General features: G+C 35.3%; 1 protein-coding gene and 1 pseudogene across 1 annotated transcript in view; one reads left to right on the forward strand and one right to left on the reverse strand.

The window, feature by feature from the left end:
- Positions 1 to 1,461: 1,461 nt before the first annotated feature.
- The window catches only part of LOC121244192 (probable disease resistance protein At4g27220), a 34,326-nt gene continuing 15,015 nt past the window's right edge, over positions 1,462 to 20,772 (reverse strand). The window contains exons 6-7 of the mRNA XM_041142216.1: positions 1,574 to 1,851; positions 1,462 to 1,491 (exon numbers count right to left, since the gene is read on the reverse strand). Of these exons, the coding sequence (XP_040998150.1) occupies positions 1,462 to 1,491; positions 1,574 to 1,851 (308 nt within the window). The remainder of the gene's footprint in view (positions 1,492 to 1,573; positions 1,852 to 20,772) is intronic.
- LOC121244347 lies at positions 15,497 to 16,819 on the forward strand (annotated as a pseudogene).

Here is a 20,772-nt window from a genome sequence, read left to right on the forward strand (position 1 = left end):
TTTAATTAAATGGAGTAGAGTATAGAGTCAAGATTCAAACTCAAGACCTAATGATTAGATACAAAGTTGGAGATTTAAAATTGAAAAGTGTTTTGTATTTGAGTGATTTTAAGAATGAAATATCTGTGACTATCTTATATGAAATATGTTTTTTTTTTTTAATCATATGTTTATAAAGCACTTCACTAAATTTCAATTTTGGTTTTGAAAGGGATAAACAAAAATACCAATTGAAGAATTGTTTGATCATGTGCTGCAACAAACAAGCGAAACTAAGCGGGTCTCAACAAGGGAGTCGTTGTTTTACTATCAGCTACCCATTCCAAATTTCATTCCAATTAAATGATCCGTAGCTGCCAATATATCTCGTGTTAACATCACCCAAGCAAGCCCTATATAAAATATATAATAGAGGGAGAGTGTTGTCTAGGGATTAGAAAGAGCAGGGGAAGTAATATGCCAAATTCATATGTCAATTGAAATTACCACGTTTAGGTTGCTAGTAGACATCTTGTTTATACACATAATGTAGAAGACTGTACAATGGAAAATAATCTATCTAAATTTTTTCTGAATTTAAAAGTCTCAAGTGAGAGAGAGAATACAGAAATTTATAGGTAAACATGGAGTTTGCATTTTGTACTGAAATTTCTTTTCGAATAGGAAAAAAATATTTCTAAGCTCATAAAGATCAATTAGGCCCCTAGCAAGATGTAAGGTTTTGCTCTAAAAGATTAAACCAGTGTTTATCAACCATTTTTCAGGAGTTTTGCTTAATGTCGCACTGAATAGGAAACTTAGGGGCAGTTTGGGAAAATAGATGATTCATCTCATCTCAAAATTCTTAATCTCATTTTCTTCCCAAATATCACTCAAATATAAATATTTTTAAATTTTAAATTTTATTTAATTATTACCTAATCATTACAATTTTTCCAAACTTCTAAACAAAATATAAAAAATAATTCAAAATTTTGAAATCCCAAAACAAAATAACATTAAAAAATTATATTCTAACAATATTTGAACATAACAATTCAAACTTTGAGAAAGTTCTAATGATTCGTTCGAAAGTGTTGTGTTTGAGTATTGATGCTTGGGAAATAACTGAGATGGAATTAGATGCGATGATAATTGTTTCCAAACATCCCTTTAGTAAAAAGGCTTTAAGGGTTAGGCACTTAGGCTTCTTTGTGCTCTAAGTTTGTTGGAGCTTCTTATATCAGTCATCCCTTAAAGAATAGGCTACATGTGTCTTCTTAGATGGGGGGAACGTTGATAAATGCATTAGGAATTAGGTCTATAATACTTGTGTTGATCTTCATTTGAATATTTGAAATTTCTTCCAACTTGTAAAAATAACTACCTTCTAAAATAAAAGAGAGAGAATACAGAATTACTAATGTACAGGACAAGTAGACAATTAATAGAAAATTTACCTAATAAGGAGGCCGACGACTGCTAGCCAAGATATTGAGAAGATCGAGGGGCCTAAAATTAGACAAAATTAATTATAGAAAACTGAGAAATGCAAAAAACAAAAAAAACAAAACAAAAAGAGCCAAAAGTATACCCTTTTCTTGATAATGTGTTGTATGGTGGCATTGAGGTCTCCTTCTATCGTTGGTTGAAAAGTTTCGGACTCCATATGCACTCCCTTTAGCTTAGGTGTTTTTGTACTTGTCGAGACAAACATTCTTAATTTGGGGCATCCAATTATTGTTATTTTATCCAGATATGGCCACTCAAAAGCATGATTATCTTCGGTGTAAAAACACTCCAACTTTTGTAAATTCCAAAACTTGAGAGTCTTCACTAGGGGGAATGCAATCACATCTCTATTCTCTTCATCTCCCAATTCTTTTCCAAGGATTTCTTCCATTTCATTGCAACTATATACTTCTATTTCCTCTACTTTCACAAGAAGTTTTGCTATGGATGGTGTGAACAAACATTTCAAACTACCACATTCCCATACTTGTAGCAATCTCAAGTAATTAAATCCCTTAATATCTCGTGGGTCTTTCTTCCATATATGCAATAGCTTCGGTAAATATAATAATGACAACTCTGTCAAATTATTGAAGATATTGCTTTCTTCGGCATTTAGTCCCTCAAGTTCAAATATCACTTCCAATGAAACACATTGAACTATAACAAGGTATTCTAGATTCTCCAAACTTTCAATCAAGTTGTATTGAAACAGAGACAACATCTTTACTTGATTTTCAGTCTCACTCACATTTTGCTCCTCTTCCTTTGTCAATGTAATCTACCAAAACATCAAAAAGTGTGAAGGAGTACATAATCTTAAAAACAAATGACAGTTTCAAGCAGACTCGTAGGAGGATATTTTTTCGCTCAACTTCAATTTAAGCCCCTAAATTACCACATTTTCTAAATTACACGGCCAAACCATTTTTTTTATTTATAGTCTAATGGAAGTTTAAGATCTTTAAATGAATTGTCCAAATTTCCTTCTGGAGCTTTAGAAAAAATATTGATAAAAAATAATTAATGCAATTATATAACGAAGTGTTTCAAAAAAGTTATAAATGAAAAGAATAATAAATAAACCAAAATCACATACCTCTTTGTTAATTAAGTCGTGTTTATTCTGTCCTACAGAAGAGCTGCTATTTCCTTGGACTGGACTATAATTCCTGTGACGTGGTACACCAGACTCTTGGCATCGGTTGAGAAGTGTAGAACATTCTCTTGCTGGAGAGGAGCCTGCACTAGGCTCTTGGGCTCTTGGCTTTCTTACCTTTCTTCCGCTTTCAACTTCTGAAACAAATGTTTTTAATTTTGGACATGCAGACAGTAGGATAATCTTTATGGATGGCCACTTAAGAGAATGGGCTTCGCTACTCAAAATATCTGCTCTCCTGATCTCTCCTCCAGCTTCGTACTCCCTTTGAATAATATTTTCCATCAACTTGCAATGGTTTATTTCAACGCGTCGGAGTTGCACCAGTAATTTTGCTATAGAAGCAGGGATCAAATTTCTCAGACTACCACATCCCGTGATATCAATTGATGTTAAGTTTTGAAAGCCTTGAAATCCTGGTGGAATATTCTTCCAAATCATTTAAATAATCCGATTAGATTTGTAAGATTCGAATTTTAGAATTTATCTTCCAAATCAAATTATATCATATAAGTTGTGTGTGGTGTAGAGACTTTAGAATAGAAGTAGTCATTTCTAAATTACAAATTTTTGCAGCAAGGTTTAAAATCATTAAACTCTTTGTTGGGCTCGGCAACATGTATAAAAATTTCACCTAATCCATATAGAAAGTGAATCGTATATGTAGTGTTAATTGGGAGACCTACCTCAACTGAATCTGTGGATTTACATATGCCAATGAGCCTTGGTAAGTTGTATAATGATAGTGACTCCGGGAGATGGAAGGTATTAGGTGGAGTACTATCCGATGTGGCTTCGAGTAGATATTCTAAATCTTCACATCTATTAATTGTTAGATCCTTCAAGCTGCATGGGAAAATTCCTTTTTCCTCTTTCTCAAACCAAATATGTTTCCAATTTTTTTCAATATCCAAATTCAAAATTACAGCATTCTTCAACAATGAATGAATTGTTCGGTGTTCCCCAATATCACTTGCATCCTTCACTTCAAGTTCCAAAGTATTTTCAAATAAATATCTCTCATCGTTTGACTTATCGTTTATACAAATATTTATCCTAAATCTGAAATGGGAGTTACTGAAGTCCAATTCTTTTGGCAAGCACGAGATACTTGGCACACTGATTTCTAAAACCACCAGTTGATTGGAATAAGGAATTAGTTCAGCAAGGCTTGCATTATTATTTGTTACTTCCCCATTTCCTTCCATCGTAGTCGTACATCCCAATTCTTGAATCTTCCCATGTACAATTCTTCTAGTTGAGATAAACCGGATAATACACCAGCTGCAATTCTCTTTAGAGAATCACATCCCTTCATATCTAGTAACTTTAAACGACTAAGATTTCCTATTTCCGACGGCAACTCCTCGATCTTGGAATAAGAAAAGCTAAGAATTTCTAGGTTGCCAAGGGTTCCAATTGCCGACACATCTCCTAAGCAACAATCCTCCAGATTCAACATCTGAAGGTTCAGGAGGATCTGGGTTGATGGTGGCAACATCGTCAAGGAAGACCTACAATCTTGCAAAGACAACATCTTTAGCTCCTTCATCCCGTCAAATAAATTGTCTTGGAATGTTTTTGAATGCTTCAAACATAATAGTCGCAAAAGCTGAACTGTGGGACACTTCAACTCAGTAGGATGCCCTTTCATTTCTCCAAGTAAAAGAGAAATTGTGGTGTAACTGTCACCATTCTGTGGCCATTTTTCAAAGTTCTTCATGCAACACTACCATAAAACCATTTTCATCTCTAGATGCAATTGATATGGCAACATCCCTTACAACATCATGCATTTTGACGTATTCGTCCTTGTAGTAGCCGCCAGCCAGCAAGAGATTTGATCTTATAAGATTCTTAACTATTGTGTGGACATGTTCTCTTGTTTGTTCCACAGTACCCAAGTCTTTAAGAAACCTTTTTACAACTCCATACCTGACTAAATCTTCAACTGGAACATTATAATCTTCCGGATACAAACAACATAGCAAAAAACATGATTTGGCTTCGTTACTTTTTAAGTAATTGTAACTTAACTCTATGCTGGAATATACCTTTGGATGCAGACCATAAATATTATGAGGGATAGACATTTTAAGTTGTTGAAGCGCGGCTTTCCACTCCTTTTTGTCGCTTTTGTTGCTAAGAGCACTTCCAACTATCACAATGGCAAGGGGTAAACGTGCACATTCATCCGCGACCTGTTTTGCAATTGAGATTAGATTGGAGGTTTTGATACAATCACCTGCCATCTCTACGAAAAGATTCCACGCTTCTTCTTCAGATAAAAGTCCAACTGAAAAAATCTTTTGAATTCTCATCACATTGCAAGCTTCTTTATCTCTTGACGTCAACAAGATTTTGCAGCTCTTTTCTTTAACTGCATGGTAAACTCCAATAGCCTCTATATCAAGTGGTTTCCAAACATCATCCAATATCAAAAGGACTTTCTTCTCCTCAGTTAATCTTGAATATAATTCATTTGCTCTTACACGTTCATTCTCCGCATCAAGTCTCTTACCTAGCATTTCTGCAAGTTCACCTTGAATCTTTGTCAAGTTCGGACCTTGAGACACCACAATAATCGCAACTTTATCAAACAAACTCTCATCTTTGACTCTTCTCCCAATCTCTTCGGCCATTTTTGTCTTGCCGATTCCTCCCATACCGCATAATGCAACCATGTCAATCTTGTCATTCTTTAGAGCTTCCAAAACATCTTGAATCATCAATTCTTGAGAATCAAATTTCATAAACGATGATGATCTTACTTCCAATGGAAGTTTAATATTGTACACCTTATCATAATCTTTACCTTCTGTTAGCATGCCGTCGATAGCTTGAATATTCTTTTGAGCTTCCTTACCCAAGGAATAGCGTAGCTTCAAATCACACCAACCATTCAAGCACATCCTATTAGCTTGGACATCTTCTTCTTTAAGGAATTTCTGGGCTTCTTCAATTTTTTTCTCTACATTTGCCTGCCAGGTCTTACCTTGACTTGGGACTGTTTGTCGCTTCCATTTGGCTTCTTCAAAAGATCGTCGCACTGCCTGCTCCTTCCCTTGTAACTTCGAAATTTTGTCATCGAGAATCGCAATATTGCTCTTGTAGGAAATAATATAGCCAAACTGTTCTGCGATTAATGGACCAAACAATTCTGCTCCTATTTTTCCAACAATTGTAAGAATACATGATTCCATTTTTTCAAAAGTAGTTTTTCTGTTTTTGTAATTTTTTTCCCCTGAAAGAATGGGAGGAAATCTGCCACCTGCCCATTTACCAATCAAAAAAAAAAAAAAAAATCAGTCGAAAATTGGAATATCAGAGAAAAACAAGCATGTTGTAAGAAAAGAAGGCTATGGCAGGAGACATCGATCTCAACTACCAACATGTATTTTGTATCAAATAATTAATTAAAGTATTTTTGTTTTTTGGCATTATTTACAAGGTAACACACATACATATATCGTGAACAAATAATTAATTAAAAAGTTTGTGACCAATTAAAAAGAATTTTTTACATGCATTATTAATAAGTGATCGAAGAAGAAATTATTAAGAACCTCTTAATATTGCAAGATCAACCACTTCCTTCAGCTCTTCTGAATTTCCAGCATTCCCCCTTTCTCAGACGGACAACCTCAGCCAATCTATGATTACATAATATGATAAGGCTATGTACTGCTTTTCGTTGGTCAGTCAAGCAAAGGACGCATTAATAATTCAGATCATGTGGTGGGTAGCTAATCCCATTTTCTTTTGTTGTTTAGTGTCCGGCCGAATACTTTTCCATTATTCGATTATTTTAGATATTCTTGTAACGCTATAACACGGTGGATTGTTTTGAATTATTGATTGAGATTAGTTGGGGTGGTTTTTGAACAGTGATTAGATATATAAGTTGAAATAGAATGAGTTAGAAATAGTTTAAATTAAAATATTTTATAAGATTAATTAGTAGGGATGGTTTTTGATTTAAAACAGTGATTCTATAAAGTTAAAATACTTTTAAAATATTATTTTTATTTAAAAATTTAAAAAATTAAATTATTTTTAATTTTTTATGTTTTATTTGAAAGTTTAGAAAAATTATAATAATTACCTAATAATTAAATGAAAAAAGTTGAAGATTTGAAATTGAAAAATATTTATATTTGAAGTATTTGAATATTGAGATGAGGTAAGATGAGAAAAACAGATCTTGAAAATATTATCTATATTTATAATTTACAATATTTTCTCTTTCGGACCCTTTCGTTGAATCTTAACATTTTTATTTAAATACTCATAACATTCAAACTTAGCGATAATAATAATAATATGCAAATACAATGATGTACGTTAACGATGAGGTTGTTCTAATAGGGGCCGTTTAAACAGCGCCATCTCATGCCGGCCTGTTCAGTATTTAGCACAGTTTAAATAAAAAACTCTGCCGACTGAGGGATTAATTACTATTTGTAATCCAACATCGTACATATCGGTTTAGAGAAATCATATTTACAATCGCGAATGTTTAAGTGTAGTATAATTGTTTTAAAAAAAATAAATAAATATAGAATCTACATGAAAAGAAATTAATTTTTTAACAATAGACCTTACTCTTTTTTAAAACGACTGTATAGTATTTGCGCATTTCATGACTGTATGTATCATTACTCTATTGTTTATTAATTAGTTGTTTAATTGATTAGCAATATTCCTCTTCATTTTAAATCTTATTATTTTTTAATTATATTTATTGATATGACCAATTTTAAATACTTAAATAATAGCTATTAAAATATATTATTTTTTTATGAATTTTGCTATACATAAGCTGATGTATTAACACACTACTTATAGTGAGATTTATTATAACTTTAAAAAAATCAAAACACCAATCATACTATAGTATAGTTGATGTGAAAATATTCAACAGTTCATTGGTGCGTAAGAAATAAGACTTATAAATATATATATTTTTTTATTAGAAATGAAAAAATTAAAAATTAAAAGAAAAAACATTTCTAAATTCTTAATTAATCCAGACATTACACGTTCAAATTTCTTTTCAACATGTAAAAAGGTCACTTATAAGTTCTAACATCGATCCGTTGGTACACAAAATGTAAATCATCATGAATTCACTATTTCCCTCTCTTATGTAAACAGGAACAAATTGCTAGATTCGCCTTAGCTCCATCTTATTTTTCCCTTTAGACATGGGAAGGAAGACCAATTAATACTCGAGATCTCCATAATCCAAAAAATCTCGGCTTTACTTTTATATATATATATATATATATATATATATATATATATATTAGCCAAACGGCCCAAACCTACGCCACGATGAAAAATACATGGCACCAACTCCATCATCCTTTTATGAAAAATACAATACTTGTCTCAATCATCCGAAACCACTTTCAATCAATTAAAATAGGAACCCAATCAGGTCAAGTCAGATCTGGTTGGATCTTTCCTGAGTCGACACCAACTCCCAATAAATAGATCAGCATTTATCGGATCCGAACACAAAACTCTTAAAAAAATAATAAAACAAAACTATGAGAATTATAAATATTTGATCTCTTCTATTATTGGACAATAAGATCGAGGTTATAGGAGAAATTTAAAATTAGATTTAAACTTAATGCTATTTTTTCAGATTCACAACTCAAATCCCATCCCATAATGATAGGATTACTACCTTCTTACTACTCATTTACTAATCTATCACTACCCTTATATATATCTATGGAATATACAAAGCCTCATAATTAATAATTTTTGTACTCTATTAAATCCTCGAGAACTATCCCACGATCAAATTCATAGACATTCTATAAATAGAATTTTGATTGAGCTTATGACAAAAATTTCATCAAAGTCTATATAAATGATCAAGTCTTAGGTCTAAGTTCACGATGTAGCGGCTAGGGTTTCGACACAAGAAAAAAAGTGTTAAAATATAAAATAAATAATAAACTGGAACTTGCAAACTGGGAGGCTAGGGAAGAGATTAAATGGGCTCAAAAAGCTAAGAGGAATGGTTAATGGAGGGGGATCAAAATTCTAGATTCTTTCATCCATCGGTTAACCAAAGATGGAAGTCTTCTACTGTGTCGTGCATGCACCTTGCAGATGGATCTTTGCTTTCAATGCCAGAGGAGGTTCATCTTGGTGCTGTGACTCACTTTAAAAGTTTTCTAACAGAGACGCCAGTTTTGCAGCAAGCAGATATCTCGAATCTTATTCAGTCTTTGATTTCTGAAACGGAGAACTCTATGTTGTGTGCGGTTCCATCTGTTGAGGAGGTTAAGGCAACAGTTTTCTCTGTTCCAAAATATAGTTCGCCTGGACCGGATGGCTTTGGTTCTAGTTTTTATATGTCCTGTTGGGAGATAGTGAAGGATGATGTGGTGGAGGCAGCGAGAGATTTTTTCAGTGTTACTCCTTTGCCACGATATTATTCCTCGTCGTACATAGTTTTGATCCCAAAAGTTCCAGATCCAAAAAGCTTTGATAAGTTCCGTCCTATAAGCCTTTGTTCAGTGGCTTATAAAAAATTTTCCAAGATTTTAGTTCAGATGTTGACGTTAGTTCTTCCTAAGCTAATTTCACAAGAACAGGTGCGTTCATTCTTGGGTGCAGTATCTTTGAGAATATTACGCTAGCCCCAGAGATGGTTCACTCGATTATCGGAAAACTCAAGGAGGAAATATCATGATGAAGATTGACATGGCTAAGGCATATGATAGAGTTCATTGGCCTTTCATTTTAGAGGTGCTTAATGCTTTCGGTTTCCAGGCTAGTTTCTGTAGACTGATTGCGGAGTGTATTCAACCTCCTGGTTTTCTATTATGCTCAATGGAACTTATAAAGGTTTTTTCAAACCATCTAGAGGTCTACGACAAGATGACCCTCTCTCGCCTTACCTTTTTATTGTTATGGAGGAAATCCTTTCGCGGCTTTTTTCTCAGAAATTTGCGAAAGGAAGTATTGGTAAGTTCTATCATCCGATTGAGGCACCTTTGGTTTCTCATTTATTGTATGCTAATGATTTGATGATTTTCTTTAATGGAGACATAAGGTCCTTTCGGACTCTATTGACTATTTTGGAACTTTATGGACATTGGTCCGAGCAGCAAATTAGCAAGGAGAAATTGGCTCTTTACTTTTCTAAGCATATTAATTTGTGTTGTCGTCGTGCTTTATTGAGGTGTTCGGGTTTTAGCGAGGGGTTTTCCCTGTGAATTATCTCGGAGTTCCTATTGTGTCTAGTCGGCTTAATGCTAGATTTTTGGAGCCTCTCGTTCAGAAAATTCGCAATAAAATGGCGGGGTGGAAATTTAAGTTACTATCGCAAGGGGGTCGTTTGGTTCTTTTGAAGCATGTTCTTTCCTGTATGGCAACTCATTTATTAGCTGTGTTGGATGTGCCGAGGGTGGTCTTGAAGAAGCTAAATTCCATGCTATCTACGTTCCTTTGGGGCGATGTGAATGGTAAGGCAAAGAAAAAATGGTTTTCATGGTCAAAGATGTGCTTGCCTGTTCTGGAATGGGGATTGGGGCTTAGAGAGTTTGGGGATGTGCAACGATCAATTCATATGAAATTTGCGTGGCGCTTGTTCTAGGTCGATAATCTATGGACTCATTTTTTTAAAGCAAAGTATGTGAAGCATGGGCATCTTCTGCTTGCGAGAAATACGCAGGCTTGCTCTAAGTTTTGGAAAGCTGTGATGAAGGTCATGCCGGATGACTGTGATAATTCTAGTTCGTGGGTTAGAGAAGGAAAAGGTGTCTTTTTGGTTTGATAAGCGGCTGGCTTCTGGACCTTTGTTCATGCGTGCACTTGTGAACGTTACCCTCTTCTTCAAGTAAAAGATTGTTGGACTGCTGCTGGGTGGGACTTTTATAAATTAAAGGCGTTGGTTGGCATGGAGGTTAGGGGGGAGATTTTAAGTAATTTGCCTGAATGGAAAACTGGGCTTGACATCCTAATTTGGAAACCAACGTCGGATGGAGATTTTTCGACTACAATTGCGTGGGAGGTGATACGCCTGAAACAGGAACAATTTCCTGGCATGGATTGGATCTAGCATAAGCTCTTACCAAAAAATATTTCGCTGTGCATGTGGAGGGCGAGATTTCATTGTTTAGCCGTGGACTCTAGAGTGAAACAGAGTGGAATTTCATTGGCCTCCAGGTGTGATTGATGCATCGTTCGACAATGTGAAACATTGGAGCATGTTCTGCATTCAAGGGAATTTGCTTTGAAGGTCTGGGATCGAGCTGCTATGGTGTTGGGGCTTCCTTTGATACTTGCTGGGACATGGTGAGGAAGAGTTTCCAATTGGTTCTCATTGACTAAGAAGTGCTCGCAAAGGGGTATTATTATCGGTTTGCTGCCAACGATAATCACATGGAAGCTTTGGCAACGCAGATGTAAAATGCGTATGGAAGGTAAGGCCGAATCTGCTGAGGGGGTATGGATTTCGATAAAATTGTGGCTTAGAATATTTATGGTTGAAGTGGTGAAAGCTGGATCAATCTCGCCAAGTGATGCACAGGTGCTGGATTTCTTAGACATTCCTACGGTGCAGTTGTATAAATGTCAACCATATTTAGTGGGGTGGGAGAAACCAAAATTGGGAGGTGCCAAGGTGAATGTGGACAGGAGCTATAGGGGGTAATCCGGGTTCGTGTGGGGAAGAAGGGTCAATGCAAATGCATGTTAAAAGTTATTGGTCAAGGTGAATGTGGATAAGAGCTATAGAGTTATTGGTCACCTCACCAATAACTCTACAAAGTTGTATCTTTTGATCTCCTGATGCAACGGATCTCGGTGCAAATGCATGTTAAAAGTTAATGCAAAACTGATGAAAGTTGGCATTTATTTTTGCATATGAGAATACTCTTTGATTCACAGTCTGAGTTGGGTACTAGAAATTATATATATATATATATATATATTGTGGAAGGAGAAATTAATGTACTAAACAAAAGTCATATTAATTGTTACATTTTCAGAGGTGATTGTTGCATTTTCAAGGGAGGGCCAGAGAAGGAATATGTTCAACATAAGTTGATGGACAAAGTAAGTAGCTCAATGAAAAAGATTCCAGGAACAGAATACTCCACACGTGATAATTAGGATATAGACACTGATTTTAGAAACTGAAACAAACATGGCTACATATTGTTTTATTCTCTTGTTCTTTTTGACTTATTGTTTCTAATCATTATAGTTTTCATTTATCTGTTGTAATTGATGTTGTTGGCAGCTTATGGAGACTCAGTCCAGTAGAAAATTTTCCAAAATGACATCACCAGATCAAGGTGAAAGAAATCAATGTTTCCCCCTATTCTAGATTCAAGATGTGAAGACTAATGCATTTTTATCTTTGTAAATTTATGTTTTATTTTAATTAGTTGTGATGTATTATTATTTATTTTATTTTTTGTAAATTTATGTTTTGCATTGTGATGTAATAACAATATTATTTATTTTGCATTTTTATTTATTTATTTTGTTAATTTATTTTTTGTTATAAAAATCTTTTAAAAAGTGTTTAAATTATTTTAAAAAAAAATATGGGCAATTTAAGCATATCAGAATTTAAAAAAAGAAAAACAAGTGCTATAAAAATATTTTTTAAGTTTTAAAGTCTTTTTTTTTAAAAAAAATTAAAATTAAAACCGGATTTAATCCGGTTATAATCCGGATATCCGGTTACAATCCAGATATCTGGATTGAATCAGGTTTTCCGCCTGGATTAAATACGGATTAATCCGGGCGGATAAACGTCCGGATTTTAGCATCCAGATTCGGTTATGGCTGGATATCCGGATTCGAATCCGGTTGAACACCCCTAATCAACGTGATACAACACTTCCAGTTATAAAAAAATTTAGTAAAAAATTTAATTATTAATTTAATATATTACCCAAAGCTCACAAATACATTCTTTTAAAAAAAATTCTCCATGACAAGAATTATGTGAAGTCTCTCAATCAAACCTTTTTTTTCTTTTTTTCTAGATGTCATGTGGTGTCATGTGACTTAAAATTTTCTATCGTGTTAGGAGACGCATTAATTAATATATTCGACACAACTCACACATGCACTTCTATTTTAAAATTATCCGATCAATGTGAAACATTGGAGCATGTTCTGCATTCGGGGGAATTTGCTTTGAAGGTCTGGGATCGAGCTGCTATGGTGTTGGGTCTTCCTTTGATACTTGCTGGGACATGCTGGGAAGAGTTTCCAACTAGTTCTCATTGGCTAAGAAGTGCTCACAAATGGGTATTATTATCGGTTTGCTGCCAACGATAATCAAGTGGAAGCTTTGGCAATGCAGATGTAAAATGAGTATGGAAGGTACGGCCGAATCTGCTGAGGGGGTATGGATTTCGATAAAATTGTGGCTTAGAATATTTATGGCTGAAGCGGTGAAAGCTGGATCGGTCTCGCCAAGTGATGCACAGGTGCTGGATTTATTAGACATTCCTACGGTGCAGTTGTATAAACGTCAACCATATTTAGTGAGGTGAGAGAAACCAAAATTGGGAGGTGTCAAGGTGAATGTGGACAGGAGCTATAGGGGGTAATTCGGGTTGATGTGGGGGAGAAGGGTCAGTCCGAGATGATTCTGGTAAAATAAAAGGTGTTTTTTCTGTTTTTTTTTTTTGTCAGGGCACGAACAATGAAGCTGAACTTCGGCCTCTTCTTGAAGGGGTGATTTTATGTAAAGAGTTAGGTTTTTTCAATTTGGAAATTGAATGCGATTCCAAAATGGTAGTTGATTGAATTGTCTCAGGTAAATACACGGTTTGGTATCTTTGAGATTTTTGGGAAGCAGTAGTGAAAGAGCTCCAAGGGGTGCATTTCTCTATAAGACATATTTATAGAGAAGCGAACAAAGTTGCGGATTTTTTGGCTCTATAAGACATACGTGTCGTTGCTCCTCCTACTCCTCCTCCAAAGTCCAAACGATTTCCCGCTGGGAGAAACAGAAAACGAATCTTGAATCGTACTTATCCTGGGAATTAAATTCCCCCCAACATGGATTATTCAATTCCAGACGAGGAATAAGTAGATTCAATCTCTCTTGACCCTGCAACTTCTTATTCTCATCAATCATTGTTAATGGCCAACGTGTGAATCGCGTTGCTTCGGGAATCCCATTTCTCTCCTTCCACCGGTCACCACTCCGTCCTATTTAATTTCACCATGCGTATTTCCAAGAAACCCGTTTCCTTTTGCCTCTCCCTCTTCTCTCCCACTGTCTCTTCCCGGATTCCACTTCACTCTGGAACACGAAGAGTAATTCGCGCCGCAGGTTTGTTTCCGTAGTTGGGTCTTGTCCCATTGGTACAACGGTTCATTACAGTCTTTCTTCGAGAATGGTTCGATTTTTTGTTTCTTGATTGTTGAAGATTATGGGTTTATTCTGGGTCGGTGAGGCTGACAATTATTATGGGTTTACGGTTCTATTAATGTCTGTCACTATGCTTTCTGTTCTTATAACACTAATCTCGCCAGTGCTTTGGTGAAAGCTTGGTTGTTACGTGGAGGGTTGGTCTAGATTATGAGGTTGTAGTGTATGAAGATTCGAACCGGTATTGTATTAGTTGGTAGGTCATTCTGGGAGCAAAAAGATTATTTGTTTTTTAATTGAGGAATTGGATTTTTCGGTGTTTCTTGGAGCGTAGCTTGGATGATACCTATTGTTGGAACTTAGCGTGGTGCACTTTGTGCTCCTTTTGATTGACAACACAGGTAAGAACTTAAAGGTTTTCTTTGGCGGGAAAGATTGTTTTCTTGTTTATCATTTTCATATGGGAACACTAAGTTCTTTGATTTTGGCGGTTGGATGAGAAACGACGGGAAATGAGGATTTAGAGCAGTTCATTTTGAATTTTCGATTGGATCAGGCAGGCCTGCCAGTTACCTAAAATAAGAAAGTTTTGAACTATTAGTTATTCAGTTAAGTTGTGATTGGTTTTGTTTGTATCTGGTGGTATCCATATAAAGGTGATGCATGCATAAATTCTTTATAAGTATGATGTATGCATAAATTAATCAGAAATTCAGAATAAAAGTTTTAGGTTCTTTATGGGGATTTTAGTGTGGGTATTTGATTTAATCTACGAAGTTTTTATTTTGTAGGATTTGAAGTGATAAATTATGTATAATGTAGAAATATCAAATTCGGAGCTGTGTTGATTTAACTGATGATTCTTTTAGTAGATGTGTTGAAAATATATTTTGGGAATTTGTAAAGGGTATGTGCATCAACAATATGCATGAAAAAAATGCATAAATGCATTATGTGGCCTTGACTTTTGCTATTATATTGATATCATTCTCAATCACCAGCAGAAGCTAATCTTTTGTTTACCCCTCCTCTACCCTTGCTAAGAAGTATCAGGAGCAAGTCAATTGCAGGCCGGCCATCCAATGGACGAGAGCCACAGGACTTCCGCTGGTGACAAATCACCAAATGTTCTTCATATGACAAGCAGTGATGGTGGCCATAAACCATTTATATGGTCATCTTCTGATGGAGGACACAATATTGATATAGGAAAGCATATCTTTTGCAACAGATCATTAAATATGAAGAATATTGTGTCTGTCGGGTTTGATATGGATTACACTTTGGCACAATATAAGCCTGAGACTTTTGAATCACTTGCGTACAAAGGCACCATTAAAAATTTGGTCTACAATTTGGTCTATTGTGGTGTGTTCAGCATGTATGTAGCAGAACTCACGTTTGCTTATGTGCTTATAGTTCTAGGAAGCATTTGATATCATTTGTATAATAAATAACCTATGATACCTGGGTAATTTGTTTCCATTGATCGAGCATATCTTTCAAAGGTAGATATGTTGTTGTCCATTACTTCTATACTTTTTATACTCAAAATTGCACTATGTGGTTTGTTTATTAAGAAAAATGACCCTATGCAGTTACTAGATTGGTCATTTGATTGGAAGTACATGGTGAGAGGCTTGGTACTTGATAAAAGGAGAGGCAACATCTTGAAGGTTACTCTTTGTTTGTTTTTCACAGGATTGTTTACTAATTTAGGTTTCAATGCTATTCTTTGTTGCACAAACCTATGGAAAAGTGCTTCAGTTAATCATTATGTGCTTTATACAGATGGATCGGCATAGGTATGTGAAGGTAGCCTATCATGGGTTCAGGGAGCTGTCGAAGGAAAAAAAAGTTGGGACCTACGGGAATACGTTGTTACGGGATTCTTTTGATGAGCCTGACTATTCTCTCATTGATACCCTTTTTTCACTAGCTGAAAGCCTACTTGTTTGCTCAACTGGTTGATTTCCGAGACAGAAATCCCGGAAAAGTTTCAGAGCATGTTGAGTAAGAGTAGTGCTTACTTTGTTCTTTTATCTGCTTTTTCTTTCGGCTTATTTGAGGATTTTTAATAACTATATAGTGGTCACTGACATGCACTCCATAGAACACTGGTTTATACAATTACATCCATTCTACATACCTTTCTTTTTGCAATATCAATGGTCTAAATTTCTTTTCCAGCTACGCTCATATGTACAAAGATGTTCGTGCTGCAGTCGATCTGTGTCACCGTGATGGAACTTTAAAGCAAACGGTTGCAAAAGATCCTGAACAGTAAGAATTTGAGCTATAATAAATGTCACAGCCAAGGGTGTTCTTAACTTTATATATGCTTGATTATTTTAATTACTGCTTACATTTATTTTAGCTAATATATTTTCCCTTGTTTTTTCTTTGATTCTCAACTAGATATATCAACAAAGATACCTCGATGGTGCTGATGCTCAAAATGCTCAGAGATTTCGGTCGTTCTACATTCTTTGTGAGTAACCTTGGTTGTATCTCTTACAGTTTATGGGACTATACAAACATTGTGATGAACTTCCTCTGTGAATTATGTACAATGAAAAGCAGTAACAGAATAAATTTTGACTGGCTTCAGTACTTTGATGTCGTGATCACCGGCAGGTACATATTATACTTGTAACTTTCTGTGCACTTTTCTAGTCTGTTATAATGTCCATCTTCTTTCTGAATTGTTCTTTAACAATTTAACTGGAATCAATGGTCTATTCAAAAAGTTTCTTTAGTCTTTTTTGGAGAGGCCACAAGATCTCTTCAAATGTATTTCTCAGAATTCCTTGAAACTTTTTCTTTTTTTTTTTTTGATAAAGAGCCGAGAATCACCTGTCCACGAGTGATAAAGAGGTAGCTTGTTTGCAGAGATTTGGGGCAGTTATCAAGTTTTTATGTTAAAACCAAGGATTTGTTCTATCATTAAATATGAAGGATATTGTATCTGTCGGGTTTGATATGGATTACACTTTGGCACAATATAAGCCTGAGACTTTTGAATCACTTTAGACATTCTAAGAGCCATTCTCATTTATGCTTCTATTCCTGGAAAACTTTGAGGTAAGGCTGCTCTAATTGTTGTACTCTGCACAATCAATGTGCCTTTTCTTACTGTCCATCAATGGACGGGTGACTGTTTTCATCAATGGAGTTCAAAAATTTGAGGTGAAGGATAGAGGGCTTGGCGACTTGTACTTCAAATGTGTACTTTATGCTGCTCCGGCTAATTTAAGCTACTACAAGGAATCAAGGTAGAGAGACTTCAAGATATTTAAAAAATCATTAGATGATAACTAAGATCAGTATAGCTAAGAGCATTCTTATTCGATTGGCCAAATGTAAATTCAAATTTTAGCTAATATCACGAGCTTGTATTTGCCTATTCCATTCAAATATAATCCTCACATTGAATTATCCATTTACTATCTATATAATAATAAAATATTATTAATTTAATAATTTTTTTATTTAATGTATTTTTATCACATTTTGTACTTCTACCAATTAAATGTCAATAATAATAATTATATTCTAATTAAACTAATATTAAAAAATCATATTTTCAAAAGTCATTTAATGCCAATAACTAAAAATATTTGATTAAACTCATCAAAAATTCTACATAAATTTCTTTATTACAAATCAAATATCTACATTTTCCATCAATTATATTCGTTCATCTATCAACTTTCATCTATCAACTACAGCAACATTACAACAACGTACTAGTTACAAAAAAACACCGATACAAATTTGCACTTCCAACAAGAAATTACCTGTCTAGCAACATACTTGTGTTCATGTCAACAACACATAACATCAGCACAAAAAGAAATCTCCAAATTACAACCCAATATATACAATACACACATCTTTTATGCTAAATAAAAATACCAACATCTATCATACTAAGTTACAAAAAACATCCACCAACATAAAATTTGCAATTCCAACAACACGTAATAGCAGCACAACAACACAGTTTTTAAAGAGTTTCAGTAATGTCGACTAGCCACAAAGGGTGTTCTGAGTAGTACCTACAAAAACACAACCATCCATAAATGTTGGCATAATAGAAAGTATGCAGACTTTAATCAGATAAACAACATAAACTAAATGAGACAGACTTTAATAGTTTTCTAACTATTAATTTGCTTATAGCCACATATATAAATTCTACAATATTAAGCCCATAATTAATGCAAACTGTGAGCAGAAAAATGCAACCTTCTTATTCTTGCAAATTGTGAGCAGAAAAAATGCAAACTGTGGTTTTGGAAAATCTAATCATACTTCTCCCTCCATGAGTATACAAGAAGAAACACCCATGAAAGTGCCAATGCAATATCCCCAACAACCTACCTCAGAACAGCCACGAAATGTGAAAAAGCACACACCCCTTGGCAAAGAAACTTTGCAACACTCTGCCCTTGACAATAGAAGCAAACCAAAAAGTTGATTTATTGTCTTATTTCAAGTTTGTATTTATACAAAACTGATGACATGAGGACCCAAAATATTACAAGTTTCCCAAGATGACCAACAAAAAAAAATCTAGAAAATTATATCTCGTTTTTTTTACAAACAAAACAAGAATTGCAGTCTTTAGTAGTGTTGATTTGCCGACATCATTAGTTCTTCAACTATGGACAATGTGTTCAAAAAACAACTAGATAGTGTGCATCACACTTTGCAACAAATGTTGTTTTAGCATGTTAGATTACACAAATCATGTGCAGGCACATATCAAGTTGAATTGGCATATATAAAGGTGCAGGCACATAAGTAGAATCAGTCACATATCAAGGTGTGGGCACATGTAAGGTTCCTATACATGTAAGATTCTGAAACTAAAAGAGAATTATGTCCCTTAAACAATCTAAGGATTTTTGAGACCTAAGTGATGCTCTCTAGGCAAAGGTGGGAAATACAAGCAAGTCAAAGCAGAACTTTTAATCGTTACGCTCCAACATGAAACTTAATTTAAGCATAATCTCAAACATATCGCCGCCTCAAATTGAAAGTATAGGCATCTCATATAGTGTTGCCCATGGCATTAAGATCATCTCAAGACCCCCAAAAAGTTTCCCAACTTATTGCATCATGAAAAAACTCAACTTAATCAAAAGTGAGAAGCTGCTTTTTCTACATTTTATTGGCTAAGCTGCATATTTATTGTATTTTTTAAATCTTAATCTTAAGCACCCAGCTCACTTTCCTAGTTGAGGTTTCCTTCTTTTTCAGCCTAATGAAAAATAGGTAGCTCAAGAACATTTAAGTAATCAGTGGCTAGCAGAAAGATAATGTACATGCATAACTCTTGTCCACTTCAACCATTTTATAACAAAAACTAGGAGTTCTCTCTCAAACTCCAAAATAACCCATAAGGAATAACACAAGAAAAGAAAAACCAAAATTGCTAAAGCATATACACCTACAAATACATAAAATAGAATTTCAAAGCCAGCACCACCCACGCTAGTCCAGTGAGTGCCTCCTCACCGCTGGCACAGAAAAGGTCGACAGGCCCGGGCGACTTCGTCGAGGGCCATCTGGCGTTGGTCATCCCTCCTGCATCCCGATTTCTTTGCAAAATCTTATATCTGTTTTCTGGGATCTATGCTTTCGATATTGGTCATCCTACCAGTGTCAATTATGTGCTTCCATCACCTCACAACCACAACAAGACTAGAGACTCCAATAAGGGCCTTCTAACGTCGGTACCTCTTTGGCGACCGAGGTTTTTGAGCAGTTTCTCAGTTTTGTAGGCGCATATCTGGTGTATTTTCCTCGGGTCTTTCCTGGGGTGAGAGGATTTGCTTTCGTTGAGATGATGAGCTTTTTATTCTGATATGATTTTTTCTTGGGATGATCTTGTGACTTGGGATGACGATACGTGACGTAGATTCGTCTTAGATGGAAGGTGAGAGATGGCTGAAGGTGGAATCGAAAACTTTCGTTTTTACGAAAGAGGGAGGAAATAGTTTTCGCATCTCCGAAAACAGTAGAAGGATGGTTAAGTTCTTGTGTTTAGGTGTGATGGCAGTTTTTGTAGGTTGCTAAGGGAGTAGAAGATTGTTTAGAGCTCAACTATCATGAAGGATTTTTCAGGGTGCTAAGGATGGGTTTTGGAGTCCTCATAATTCAACATCATATTAATGTTAGGGGCAGTTTCCTGCAACTCTCAAAATTTCAGAATGGAAGGCGAAAATGTTTGTTGGTGATTCCGAAAGGTGCCAATGGCATTGGATGGAAAGGTTTTCTACAATCGATTCGAAGCGTTATTGGGTCCAAAGCCACTATTCTAAAGCATGCAAACAAATGGGAGTTTGTTGATGGTAAGATAGTGGGAAGGCCTTCCTCGGTCAAAGGTGCTTCATACGCTTTGGTGTGGAGGTCGCTAGTGTGTAGTCCAATGTAAGGTACTTATAGGAGATAGAGATAGCTGAGGTCATGTGACATTGGGAAAAGTGGAAGGGATCTTGTGGGCTGTAAAAGCTCAATTGACAGCAATTGTGGAGTATGTGAGTGAGCTCATGAATAAAGTTGGATAAGAGGTTGGACCTAATCGTGGGTTTGGGTGGTGGGTTGAAAATAGACGAGGGGGGTTGAGGGGTAGATCCTACGGGTTTTTAGACCTCAAGTGCAATGGCAAATGGCGTTTCGACTCTATCACTGGGTTCACTTTTAGTTGAAGATGGGGGTTCTTCTAGGGTCTTGAGTC

The sequence above is a fragment of the Juglans microcarpa x Juglans regia genome, chromosome 8S (genome assembly GCF_004785595.1).
Source record: "Juglans microcarpa x Juglans regia isolate MS1-56 chromosome 8S, Jm3101_v1.0, whole genome shotgun sequence".
In the NCBI taxonomy this organism is placed as follows: domain Eukaryota; kingdom Viridiplantae; phylum Streptophyta; class Magnoliopsida; order Fagales; family Juglandaceae; genus Juglans; species Juglans microcarpa x Juglans regia.